This window comes from Perca fluviatilis, chromosome 22 (genome assembly GCF_010015445.1).
Source record: "Perca fluviatilis chromosome 22, GENO_Pfluv_1.0, whole genome shotgun sequence".
Taxonomy (NCBI): domain Eukaryota; kingdom Metazoa; phylum Chordata; class Actinopteri; order Perciformes; family Percidae; genus Perca; species Perca fluviatilis.
The window spans coordinates 21,432,673-21,445,753 of NC_053133.1; the positions used below are offsets into that span (position 1 = coordinate 21,432,673).

At 38.0% G+C, this 13,081-nt stretch overlaps 1 protein-coding gene across 1 annotated transcript in view; it reads right to left on the minus strand.

The window, feature by feature from the left end:
• The window catches only part of LOC120552736 (amyloid beta (A4) precursor protein-binding, family B, member 1 interacting protein), a 29,445-nt gene extending 19,541 nt beyond the window's left edge, over window positions 1–9,904 (minus strand). Inside the window, 4 exon segments of the mRNA XM_039790964.1 lie at window positions 515–807; window positions 2,350–2,437; window positions 3,700–3,759; window positions 9,542–9,904. Of these exon segments, the coding sequence (XP_039646898.1) occupies window positions 515–807; window positions 2,350–2,437; window positions 3,700–3,759 (441 nt within the window). The 5' untranslated portion in view covers window positions 9,542–9,904.
• Between the last annotated feature and the right edge of the window lie 3,177 nt (window positions 9,905–13,081).

The window sequence follows — 13,081 nt, forward strand, 5'->3', positions numbered from 1 at the left end:
AACAGATGCCTCCATCCAGGAACAACTACGCCATGATCTCACCGTCCAACTGTTATAAGAGCAATACCACTCTTCCCATTTCCACAAAGACAAAAAAGAAATCACTAGAAATGTATATGCTGAGAACTGGTGATGTTTTTGATGTAAAACTGTATTGTCACGCACGGCTCAGGAAGCGCTTTCTTATGGTAAACCAAGACACGCTACCAATAAAACAGAGATTGTGATCATTATTGCCTCTCTCTGCTTCATGTGCTCTTGTGTACTGTATTACATTTTAAGGGCCTACCAATGCTCAAGACATTTTCTCTTCTGCTTCACTGTCATCCTGTATTGTGGCATTTAACTTGAAAACTGTACCAACCAAAATCAACTCTCTATTACTCTGACAACAAGCATTGGTTAAAACTCTCACTTCGTACATTTTGGACCAGTTCCCAGTAGTAGAGAGAGGTTAAAAGGTCATCACAGAGATGCTGCTCTCATCTTACACACTGTACAATGGCTGACTCACCTTTGAAGGCTTTGAAACCTGAGGGGGCGGAGGTGGTAAAGGGGAGGCGGTGGAGGAGGCCGGGGTGCTAACATTGCTGCTCGCGCTGCTCGCTGGTGATGCCGGGGAAGCGAGGGAGGAGGCAGGGTGGGTGCTCAGGCCCTTGGGTGGTGGCGGCAGGTCTGGCGGGGGCAGTGATTGCACCTTCAGTTCTTCCTTTTGTGCTGCAAATTTCACCTCCGTGGCACTGAGATCAGCCACCAAATCAGCCATGAGCGCATCCAAATCGCAGTCTTCCAGTTCATTGAGGGACTCTGATGTTAGAAGATAATCAGGTTATTCGTTAAGATCTGACCCAGGTACAGAATGTATATCAGAGACAAGTGCCAAGTGATGACCTCATGACCTAAGGTGTTACCTCTCTTTCAAAATATTTGACGATTGAGCAAAGTTTTTAATCTCTTGGTGTATGGTACATGGCCATTTACAAATAAAATAAATAAAATGTAGACATTTCTTAAGGCCAGGCTAAAGCATTAGGAAATTAATTAACCATTTTCAAGCCATTATTTACAACTAAATAATTGTGCATTTTGTACAGACATTTGTGGTCCCCAGAAGATGAATTCTACTGACTTTGGACGTTGCTGTTTCCCCTGACTTTGATATTTGGGATTCAGAGAGAAATGTCTCAACATTATGAATGGGTTGTCCGGGCATCTGACATTTCATTTCCCCCTCAGGATGAATCAAAATGACTTTGGTGATCCCTTAACCACCATCAGGTCAAAATGTCATTTGTCTATTACTTTGGTTTATCATAACATACAGTACCTGCAAGACATGAGTCATTAGAGTCACTGATTAGTGTCACTAAATGAACAAAAGCTCAAACTGGCTATTTGTCTTATTTCTTTATGGAAATTGTTGGGGGGTTTTTTGTTTGTTTTTCTGTCACTCTGATTACTCTGAAAGATCATATTGAAAAATTAAGTTTTCAATAAGGATGAAAGCTCAAGCACCTTATTATTTTTGTGAGTTTTTATTTATTGATTTAATTTGCATAGCTTTTTGTCTTTTTTTTTACTTTCTTTTCTTTTTTCCTATATTTATTTTATCTTTTGATGTGTGGTTGTTAATTGATGGTTAGACCTGATCTGTCATGTATTTGTTCTGTTGTTTTTTTCTGTGTTTGTGGAATGTATTTTTTGTGGAATAAAAAACACACACACACACACACACACACACACACACACACACACACACACACACACACACACACACACACACACACAGAGGGCTGATATTGTCATTATGACCATATGTTGATGTTAGCATTTAGCTTAAAGCACCGTTTAGAGGTTATAGATTTATATTGCGATGAATTGTCATTCAGTAAGATGTAGGAAGATTTGTCTTTGTGAAATAAATTGTGGGGAACAGCAAATTAACAAATTAGCCTGATTTGACAGGACTGAAGTACTTAATGACATACAGGGGAACAGGGACAGGGAGACTTTAAGTAGAGTAATGACAACAGATGCTGCAACCTTGCTTTAACATTAACCTGCTTGTGTTACAGCCCATAAAAGCCAGAGGCAAACACTTAGTAATTACAGTGACCTCCAGCTTCATCTATCAACAGTAGCCAGATACACTGCAGAGCAACTGAACGCTGAATTTCTACCTCTTTTACATCACTGCCAGTAATCTGGATCAGCTTCTAGATAACATTTTGAAACATGCGATATATAATCTGCCGTTGCACAACTGCTGCGTTGTAGAGAGTCATCGTAGAAAAGCTTAACACGTAGCTCTTTGAAGTATTTCTACACACAGACAAAATGTTAAGTCACCATTCAGGTCAGTATAGCCAATAGAGTAGCTGACTTCCTTGTCGGCGCTGGGGAGAGGCGCGGGAGGTACCGTTTCCTGTCCCAGACTCTGCGGGGAAGAATGAACAAGGCAGTGTGTATAAGAGCATGGATATAATATCTGTACAGACCCCCAGGGGCTCAGCGAGTTAATCCACAACACATTCTGAAACATAAACTGTCCCCAAACATTATGTAAGAAAGTAGAAGGTTTACACATGTAATGTTACATCTGTTTTTAGGTATTACACCTAAAAGAGCTTTTATGTGTTATATTAAGCCCTCCCCTGGCAAAGTAGAAGTGATTTAAAATGACGGGTGGGTTGGAAAACAACATCAAAGTGGTCAGCAAGGTTTTTCACAAAGAAAAACAACGTGTAATTTCTAGCTGCTTCATGCCATTTGACCTCCCCTGCAGAAGAGAGTGTAATTTATGGTTGTTAGATGACCACAAAAGGTGTTCCCCCCCACCCCGTGTCTGCCAGTCTAGAGTGTCTTGTTGATCGATGGTGGGTTTTACTGAGTTTGTCATCGAAGAAGAAAAGTCTATCCAAGGTGAGAGAATTAAGCATGGGCAGTCTGAAGAAAATATTGTGTTGTGTCCACTCTGTGTTGCAAGAAAGATGTGTATAACATTGTTCATTAAAATCTATTTTTATTGCAAAAACAAAGATATAATATATTTATAAAATCCTGTCATTTTTCGAATTGGGCTGTTGGGCTCTGTTTATATATTAATAATACTCAAATTACCTGTAGACAAAAACTTTTTTGAAATGGCACCTGCTTATTGCAAATCATTTTTTAGGCCAATGAAACAAAGTGAAACCAAAAGGTTATTGTTGTTCCATATACAACTCTAGGCTATCATGATTCTATCCACTCTTTAAAATGTATTCACATTTTACCAGTTCATTTCTTTTTTAACTTTTCCATTTTCTTTTTCTTTAGTTTTGATGTTTGTTTTGCCTTTGCCTGCTTTTATTCCAGCAATGCCATTTGTAAGCACATTTTTTACAAACCGCTCTGAGCAACTGATTGGAAATACATATGTTAATTAAAAAAAGCAGGGCTAATAATAATAAAACATTTAAAGAAATCCAATCCTTATCCGTATAGATTTTATGTTATAAAGACTAGTATTAGATATTTATTTCTGTCTCAAAAGTAAACAGCAATGAGGTACAATACGATTTACATAATAAGTAATGAGTGATAATTCATTAAATAGGGCCCAGGGAAATAAATAGAAGAAAAAGTCGCCAGATGTGGAGTGAAGTGCTCGAATAAAACTGTGTGACCGTAGCTGTTATGACAACCGTCTTAGCTCACCTGAGTGAGGAGGTCCATCTCCCCCAGCAGGTCACTGAACATGGCGTCAATGTCGTCCATCTGTTTAAAGCAACAACAGAAGTGTCAGATGCAGATCGGACTGTAAACTGTTTTACCATGCGACAAAAAACTGTTTGTTCACTGTTGGAGCACCGTGTGTATCAATGTATTGATTGGTGCTGCAAGGAAGCAAAGAGTTTAAATTGATTGGATATGGTTGCCATGACGAATGACAGTGAAGGAATGTGCGGAATGAAGAGGTAAACACATCCGAGTGGTGAAACAACTGTTAAATACACATGCATGTTACACAGCCTGTGGTGAGACACAGTACTTTACTCTGAAATGTGTGCAGTTGTGTTAAGTGCCCTGAGGCCATGCTATCATACAAAACATCTCCAACCCAGACTGAAGGAAGAAAAGTAAGAATGCATTACTTCCAGGCATTCATTTTGCGCCAGAACGTGTTGCATCTTGTTGCACATGTTGAACTGGAGAGTGAAATATTATTTCATGTTTGTATTTTCTGCCCCTCAGACGTAAAATGTACTTTTTTATTGACCGACCAGGGCCTCTCACACAACTTCTACTTTATTTTAAGCCGGAAGATCCTCTAACTCACCACTGCAATCAGTCTTATATCATTAAATACCATTATGTGTTGAAATCATGCAATCCCATGATTGCAATGTGCAACGTTTGTTTCAACCATTGGGACAATACCAATTCATTTCAAATACCGTCTACTAAAGAACTAAAATCAGAATTCATGACCACAAAAATGTATCCCTGAAACATGCTAAGTCGTAAAGAATTTGAGACGATCGATAGTAATAAGATATGCATGCTGTATACTGTGCTTATTGTAGCTATCGATTGCTGATCAAGTTTCAAGGCTCATATACTTGACTGCTTCAGATTCATATAGTTTAACCCAGACATCGTTGATATTTTTTTGTCTAAAGTAGCAAATTTGCCAGTGGAATGACTATGTTTTTCCTGAAACCAACTTCTGAAGATCCACTTGAGATTTCAATCTCTAATTATGTACAGTATTCTGTCTCTCACACGTATTATTTTGAATCCCCATTTTCTAAAGAGCAAATGTTATGATGGGCTAGAATGTGCAGTCAAAACAGAGTCCCTGTTTTTCTTACAGTGGAACATGACCAGTAGTGGGAAGGTGTCAGTGGGAGTTCATTCAGTCACAGTGGGGCTTTGATGGGGTTTTAACTTCACTAATTCCAGAAATGTAATGTGCTGTATTGTATCAGCGTGCCAGAAAGTGACTGAGTCTGTAAGGGTATACTATTCTGATTAAAGACATTCAAAAGAAATTATAGCTGCACTGACTGCTGAACCACTCTGCTGTTTTAGTTTTATTTTGGTGTTTCATTCAGAAGATGAATTCCATTGACTTTTGACTTTTCCTCCTGTGCCTCCATGAAGTCAAAGTTTTCTCTTATCTAGTAAAATATCTCAAAATTCTTTTCATCTTGTGCCATCATCAAGTGAAATTTTTTATTTGGTTTATGACCAAATACCTGCATCAATGATCAGCCTCAGCTTTCCTACTTTGTCAGCAAGGGCAAACCCAGTTTTCATTGTTGTACAATACTTAATTTACTTACTTTAATTCATATCCAAATACTTTGTGTAAAGTTTAGAACAAAACATGAATAAAACAGAAACTTGTTCATTCAAGACAATAGTATTTATGACTTCAGAGCAGTCTAGCTATGAGCTTGGCTGTATTTTTATAAGAACAGTAACGGCTAACCGAGATACCTTACTGCGGCTTTACTAATTTTGTTGCACAAAATCACGATTGGTCTGCAAAACTCTTGGGTTGTTGCATAATGATTAATCATGGCTATGTTTAGCTGCAATATTTGATAACTTATACTTGAATATAAGATAAGATAAGATAGACTTTATTAAAACCGCACAGGAATTTCCTCAGTGTGGGATTAATAAAGTCTATTTTATATGAAGTTGTGTTCTGGTTATAGAAGAAGCTGGGGTCAGGTAAACGTTTGGTGTGGTTAAAGTTAAGGAAACAATATATGGGTTATTTTGACATTTGACACCAGACCTCATAGTGGCTGCACACTTTTTACCCACTTTTTTATAGGCCTGCTTGTTATTGTACCGTTAGCCACTAACCTAATAACTAAAATAGCTCCACCCACTAATTAATTTCATTGGTTTAACGCAACCAATTTTCTCTCCCTCAGAAAAATGTTAACATAACAAAATCTTCAGTCTTCACTTTTCCCCCCTGCTGTTATGGTACAAACAATATATTAAAATATCTCAAACAAAGTGTAACTCTCTGCTTTTACTCATCACATTTTGGAATCTGTTTAGTCAAAAGAAAAGGTCTTCAGAGATTTAATCAAAAGCATAATAAGAAACTCGGGGCAAACCCTCAGTCACCCTGCGGAGGAGACAAGAGTGATTGATTGTGTTCCAGGCAAGAGTTCATACAGTGCTGTGACATGATGTTTCTCATTTGAACGTGAAATGAATCAATATTGTTCCAACATCTAACAGATGGCGTGTGCATGTATGGTTTAAAGCTTATGAAAACGGTATCTTCTCATTCAATAAATGAGTTTGTGCTATAGATAAAAAAAACTACGTATTTTCCAGAATGACTAAATGTCTTTGCATGTCATGCAGTTATTCCTATATGACTAGTGTAAGTGTGGGTCTTTCTAACTGTTGTAGCATGTGGGCCCACTCCTCCACCCCTTTACAAGAATGGTTTGCCCTAGGAGGAAGTGGTAGAGGGTGTACTTCCTGCCACTTGCAATGTTGAAATCGTTTAGGAAATTGTGACACGAGCAGCCACCTGTGACATTAATGCTGCTGTTACCTTCACATGATGTCACATTGTAATGGTCTTTACATGGACCTATGTGTGCGACATTCTGCATAATGATGAAACAATATGTATATAGTGTCACCTCACAATGTGTTATTTATCTTGATTTCAATTTTGCTATTTTATATTTGTTATTTATACTGTCATTCTGGCAGCTGCTAAACTGTGTTTCATTGTTGAAAACAATGACAATAAAGATCTTCTCTATTCTAACATAACGTTTAGCAATTGCTGTCTCAAAAATGCAAAACTTGGGATAAAACGCATTAAAAAAAACTATTATTATAACCACTCCTTAATTATTTTCGTTCACCTTTTCTTCCCGTGGTGTCATATTTTCTGTAGTGTCATGACAACCACAAATCAACAGACCTCACTATAATAACCCACATAGAACACGTAAAAACTGTGACCGTCTATAATGTGTATTCTTAAAGTCACACAAGGGAAAAACTTAGTGTCAGTCAGGTCACTCTCTGGCAGCTGCTTTTAGAGACCAAATGCATTAAATGAAGTGCTCTCAACTCTCGTACAGTAAAGAGAAGTCAAAGAGAGTGCGTGGCCAGACCTTGAAAACAAACAGGCATCTGCAGATGGATGCAAAAGTTGCTGTGCTTTTTTTTGTTATGTTTATAATTACTTCTTCCGCACATAAATGCACGATTGTATTCATGTCTCACTCACTCCACCCATCAACATTACACTTTAGGGAAGTATTACACTTTTTTTTTTAAATTGTAGGTGTGACATTGTTAACAAAACACAGAGAACCACAGAAAATGTGTTAACTTTAAGCTGGTGTCATCACAACCATGTAAGATTATCAGTAGAGGCTAGTTGTTTTACATAAAAGAATAGTTTAAAATTTCAAAAATAAGCAAATTCGCCTTTTTGCTGAGAGTTAATGAAAAGATTGACAACACTCATATCGTAGACATACTCGTAACTGTTGACTATGAAGCTAGAGCCAGGAGGCAATTAGCTTAGCTTAGCTTAGCATAACGTCTGGAAAACAGCCAAGCTAGCCTGGCTATTGATTAAACAAACAGGATAATAGTTAGTGTTGGTAAATAGATTTTTTTAAAATATTTGGACAGAGCATGCTAGCTGTTTCCCCTCATTTCCTGTCTTTATGCTAAGCTAAGCTAACTATCTATTGGCTCTAACTTAATATTTTATACAGACATGTGAGTGGTATCAATCTTGTCATCGAACCCTCAGCAAGAAAGCAAATAAGATCATTTCCTAACATGTCCATGAATTTAAAAAAAAAAAACTGGCTCAAGATATAAAGGATGACATGGATCTGTTGTGAAATCATGCAAAAGATTCTATCAGCAATATTGGAAAACCTTCATAGTTGGAAGTGAAAGTTTGGCAATCACTAATGCTATTTGAAAGAACCATTACTGATGCTTAGAGTGCTCTGAAGTGAGCTGACTTTTCTATTTAAATCGCACAAACTTATGACAAGTGTAGATTGTCCTCTGCAAAGTGAGATGAAGAGAATAACTTTGAACAAAGTAAGTATTTGGGTTCATATTCACATTACTTTGGATAAAGTTGCAGCCTGAAGGAAGACAATCATGAAAGTATGTCGCTGCTTCTTTGCCCCATTTCTATTTTCTTTCCTGAAACCACTCTAAAAATATGTAATTTGTCAGCATTTACAAATATTACTGGTAACACTCTGGCATGAAATCTGGCGCCCTTTCAAACCCGCACAATGCATTGTAAAAACACGCCATTCTGCTTCTGATATCCAAAGAAAGACAAAGACAAAAATATTGCATGCAAGCGACTTCTACATTCCTCCAGAAAACGAATCCTAAATGATCTCAGATATTTTTCAACATATTAAGTCCACACACATCACTCTAGTTTCAGATGAGAAAATAGAAACCAGACAACAACATGTTTACTATAATGTATAGAAACTCCCTCTCTTACTCGGCTTGAATATCTTTAATTGGGTCTTTGGCAGATGTGTTTACAGAACTGGATGTACTCTACAGTAAAGTAGGCAAATTAGGGAGTCAGCAGCAGAAACAAAGCACTGAAGAGCATTAAGAATCATAACTGACATTTATACATACAGTATGATCGTGTGTTTGCTGAAGGGAGTTTGTGCTTTTCTAGAAATCAAACATGGACACTTATTTCCACTAAGGTTATATTTACATGGGGAAAATAAGAATCCTTCAACCTTTTCATTACTTTTCTTTAACATAAAATCCCCTCTGCACATGAGTCATTGGGCAGTCTGTCTAAACATATATTGCAACGTTTACTGGCCTCGTCAGCAGTCAAAATCAGAACTGCTAAAAGGTTTTTACTCCAGCATTCCAAGTAGACTCTTGCAGTGATATGCATTTTATAAGTAATCCAGTCCTTTTTTTCCTGTGACTTAATCTCATCTCAAAAAGCCAAATGCAGATTATGTTCCTATCATCAGTGACAGCACTATTAGCTTTAAAATAAGAGGCCAACACTATCAGTTTCATGGGGTTATTGACTCATTCAGCAGTCTGAAAAGAGAGCCGGGTCCACCCAGTTGGAAAGCAGATTAACTAACACCCTTTTCATTATATTAAAATAGCCCAATGACTGCCTTATCGCTGTAGAGCAACCTAATTAAGCCTTATACCGTGAGTAAAAAAAACATCTTGGGTGACAATGGATGTTTTGTTTCATTTTTCTACTATCATAACATAATTTCACAACTTTTAAAAGTCTGTATCGTATTAGGAGGAGGGTTTAAATCACAAAATTTGACAGGATGTCTAAGATTTTCAGTCTGTATTATGAACATTTGTATGGTCATCCAGCATTTATTTGACAGCCCAACAAGGATTCATATAGTCAAAGTCATGTACGCTCAGAGGAAAGCAGCTATGGGTGTTTACCGTTAACTGAAGGTACAACATCCAACTTAGCAGAGATGTAACTCACCTTTTTAAAATGTATTAATCCTTGTTTCAGCGGTTAGTTTCAAGATAACAGCTTCATGGACGTCAGTTCCAGCCCTAAATACTACTCTCTAATAAAGCTCAAGTCACATACAGGCAGATTTGGGTGTGTTGATGTTGATTGCATCTGGCTCTCTCGACTGTTGACTTCTTCCTGCTTTATGCGGAAGTTCAGGTCCAGACCTGTCACTGCATTCCTTCCAAAAGCTCAATACTTTCACAACAGTCTTGTCTTGGCAGCGCTGGGCCATCCCCCTTGACAGCCTCCATATATACACTGTACTGCAAGTGTATTAAACATAGACAGATCAGGAGAAAACTGCAGTCAAGTTTGCTGTGACTTCCAGTCATGGTGCTGATTGACAAGCACTTGAGTAGATGTGAACGTTTTTGGAAGAAAAAATATAAGCGAGGTCTCGGTGGGATCGAGGGAACGGCTGATTCAGCACAAGGAATGGGACGGTCTAGGTTAATGATTCACCTCACTGAGGTCTTTAGACAGGAGTGGTAATGTGGCACTTCAAAGCAGTGAACACCAGACTCCAGCTGAGTTCCAGTGATCTAAATACTTCTGCAAAACACAATGTCGCCTCTAGACAGATCCATACATTTAGCATCATTTGCTCTACAACTTTCAAAACAATAAGTGGTTTTTCTGCGCTTAAAATCAGGAAGGAATGTCATAAGACACTGGTGTGGTGCAATGAAGTCTGTTATCTTCGGGGGGAACCAAGGAGAGTCAAGCTGTCAAGCTATGAATAGCCTCTGGCTCTTATCTGACCAGGCAGACACAGATAGCTCTATTTATTTGCATTTCTCCTTGAGAGTCGACCTGGGAGGCCAAAAAAACAAGATTTCACAATTCTTTTTTCAAACTCTCTTCAGTTTACAGAGGCGTCAAAATATAAGAAAAAGGTCAAAAAGTACCGTGAAATGAGGATCATGGTGCAAAAAGATGCTTAAAAGAACAGCTTTCCCTCATTTCCACTCCCATTGTCAACTCCTTAATCTGTTTAAAAAGAAAAATATGACTTTGCATTTGCATTATTTTGCTATTATTAGCACTTCTGTGTCCTATTTTCCCCCAAAGACCAGCCTCAGCTCCACTGGGAAAGGCAGACCACCCTCTCTGTGGCAAAATCCTGTCATCATACAGTGAAGCCGAGCACCACAGGGGGAAACCAAGTAACCTTGAACTCGTCCAAGAGCCTTTCTTGACTCGTGATGTATTAAACAAACAGTCGGGGTACAGGCATGTGTCCCAAACCACCTTAATTTCCTCTCTCAGGGGTTGACAAACAGATGGACACCATAGGCAGCCTTCCATTAGCTGCAAGCATCTCCTAAACACAAGCTTGCCGGTGCCCCTGAGAACATTTCTCAAGTAGATACGCTGATTAACGGTTGTGGAGCACGGCAGCAAAGAGAGGGGCGATTTTTCTGCTTTGTTGTGTCTTTGCAGTCACTCTTCAGTCACGAGGGTGGTCCAACAGAGTGGATATTAATCATGTTTTTGGCCCATGCATACTGCAGCTTTGGGGTCAAGAAAGTGTAGAAGATTGCTATTTTTTGTGCATTTGAAATAAAGTAGGAGCTGCAATTTCAAACCTTTACAGGTTGCAAAACCAATCCTCATTTATTTGGGTTTTATAGTGTTGCAGAACCCCAGATGGTAAGGTGTGAGGTGTAAGAGAGGGCATACTTTTAAGCTATTAAAATCCATCATATTAAATCAGAGTACTCCGACACACTTCTAAAAACCTTTCTCGGCCTTTTCTGCACTAAAAGAAAATTGGGTGATAATGACAAAACCACTGGGCACCTCTGAAAACGATAAAGCAATTGTCAAATACACTTCACAGTGATGATGTGAACAGTGATGCATTAGGAGTGTTGTAGTGCCCTCTGTTTGTACTCTGCTGTACTATACATTTCCACTCAGTGGGGGGCGGAGAGCAGTTCATGCTACCAGCCTGCACCACTTCTTTTCTTTGTGGAGCCACTCTGCATGTTTACACCAGGAAAATAACCAACAGTAAGCTGGATCTTTTCTGTGTATGCAACTAATTGAAGTTTCCAATCAGGCCCTCCTGCTCTGCTTGGCAGGATTGATTTGTCAACAGAATCCAACAAACAATGAAACTGTGGTTTGTTTTTATTAACATGAGTCAAACTTGCCTCTATGGAGGCCCATTCCTGCCCCAACATACTCATGGTAAATCAAAATGAATATTCAAAGTCAACATTATGAGATAATAAATGTTTTAGTCCAGATTATGGGAGAATACATTATAATGAGAAACAGAGTCAAAAATAATGAGATAATAAATCACAATTATGGGATACAAAGTCTAAAAAAATATTGAATTAATAATTAAAAACTATGAAAAACTAAAAGGCAAATGATTAGATTAGTCACAAATTTGAGATATTAAGTATACAACAAGAGATATTCATCAAAGTGAGAAGAAAAGTATGTGAGAGTAAGTCCATATTTTAAGAGAATAAATCAGTTTTGAGAAAATAAGTCAATATTATGAGATATATCAAACATATGAGATGTAAGTGAACATTATAAGATAAGTCAAAATGTTGAGATACTAAATAAACATTGAGTTAAAACATTGAGAAAATTATGAGAAACCAAAATTAAGACAAAATTATGAGACGCTAGATCGAAAACTCAAAGTTTTGTTAAAAATTCAAAATGATGAAAAACTAAGGCAAAGGTGTTGGATAATATGTCACAAATATGATATATTAAGTGTGCATTGCTAGTCAAAATAATGAGACAATAAATCAACTTTTTGAATTATTAAAGAAGATAAGTCAACTTCATAGCAGTCTTTTTTTTCTTATTTTCTTTTCTTGGTGGAAATTAGCTTCCGTACCTGCCTGACATTGAAATAAAATCAAACAAAAAATGACATCAGAACCTGCCAAACCACAAACATCCCAGCACACATAAGCCTCAGATAACCCCCCCGCTGGACATGTGGTTGTGCTGAAGCACCAAAATGAGAGGGTCCAAAAAACCAGCTGTGGGTTTCACATTCCTGACTTCTGCCATAGATCCTTTCAACAAAAGTTTGACCTCTGTTGGCTCCTTCTATAAAGAGGGGCACTCTTGTGTTGACAAGGCCACCGTAACCTGAAGGACACTGGGTTGAGGACAAGCAGCTGTCTCAACATTTAGGACGTGCTAAACAAAAGACGCTGACACTTTCTGCAACTTGGATGGTCATAAGGTCATAGGGAAGTCAACAGTGAGTAAAATGAAAAGTGACAGTCATCAGGAAAAAAAGATGACAGGACTAGAGACAATTATTCTGGCAATCCATTGATACAAATCTCCCTTTGTTTTTTTCTTTTAAAATGAAAATGGGAACCAATATTTTCATTTAGAAAATGTTTCATTCAGAGTCTTTTTTTAAACTCAATGGGGAACAGGGAAGGGGAAGGGTTAATTTGTGGCCGGGGAAACCTGATGCTAATTAAGTCTTAGGAATGCCACATACAGACA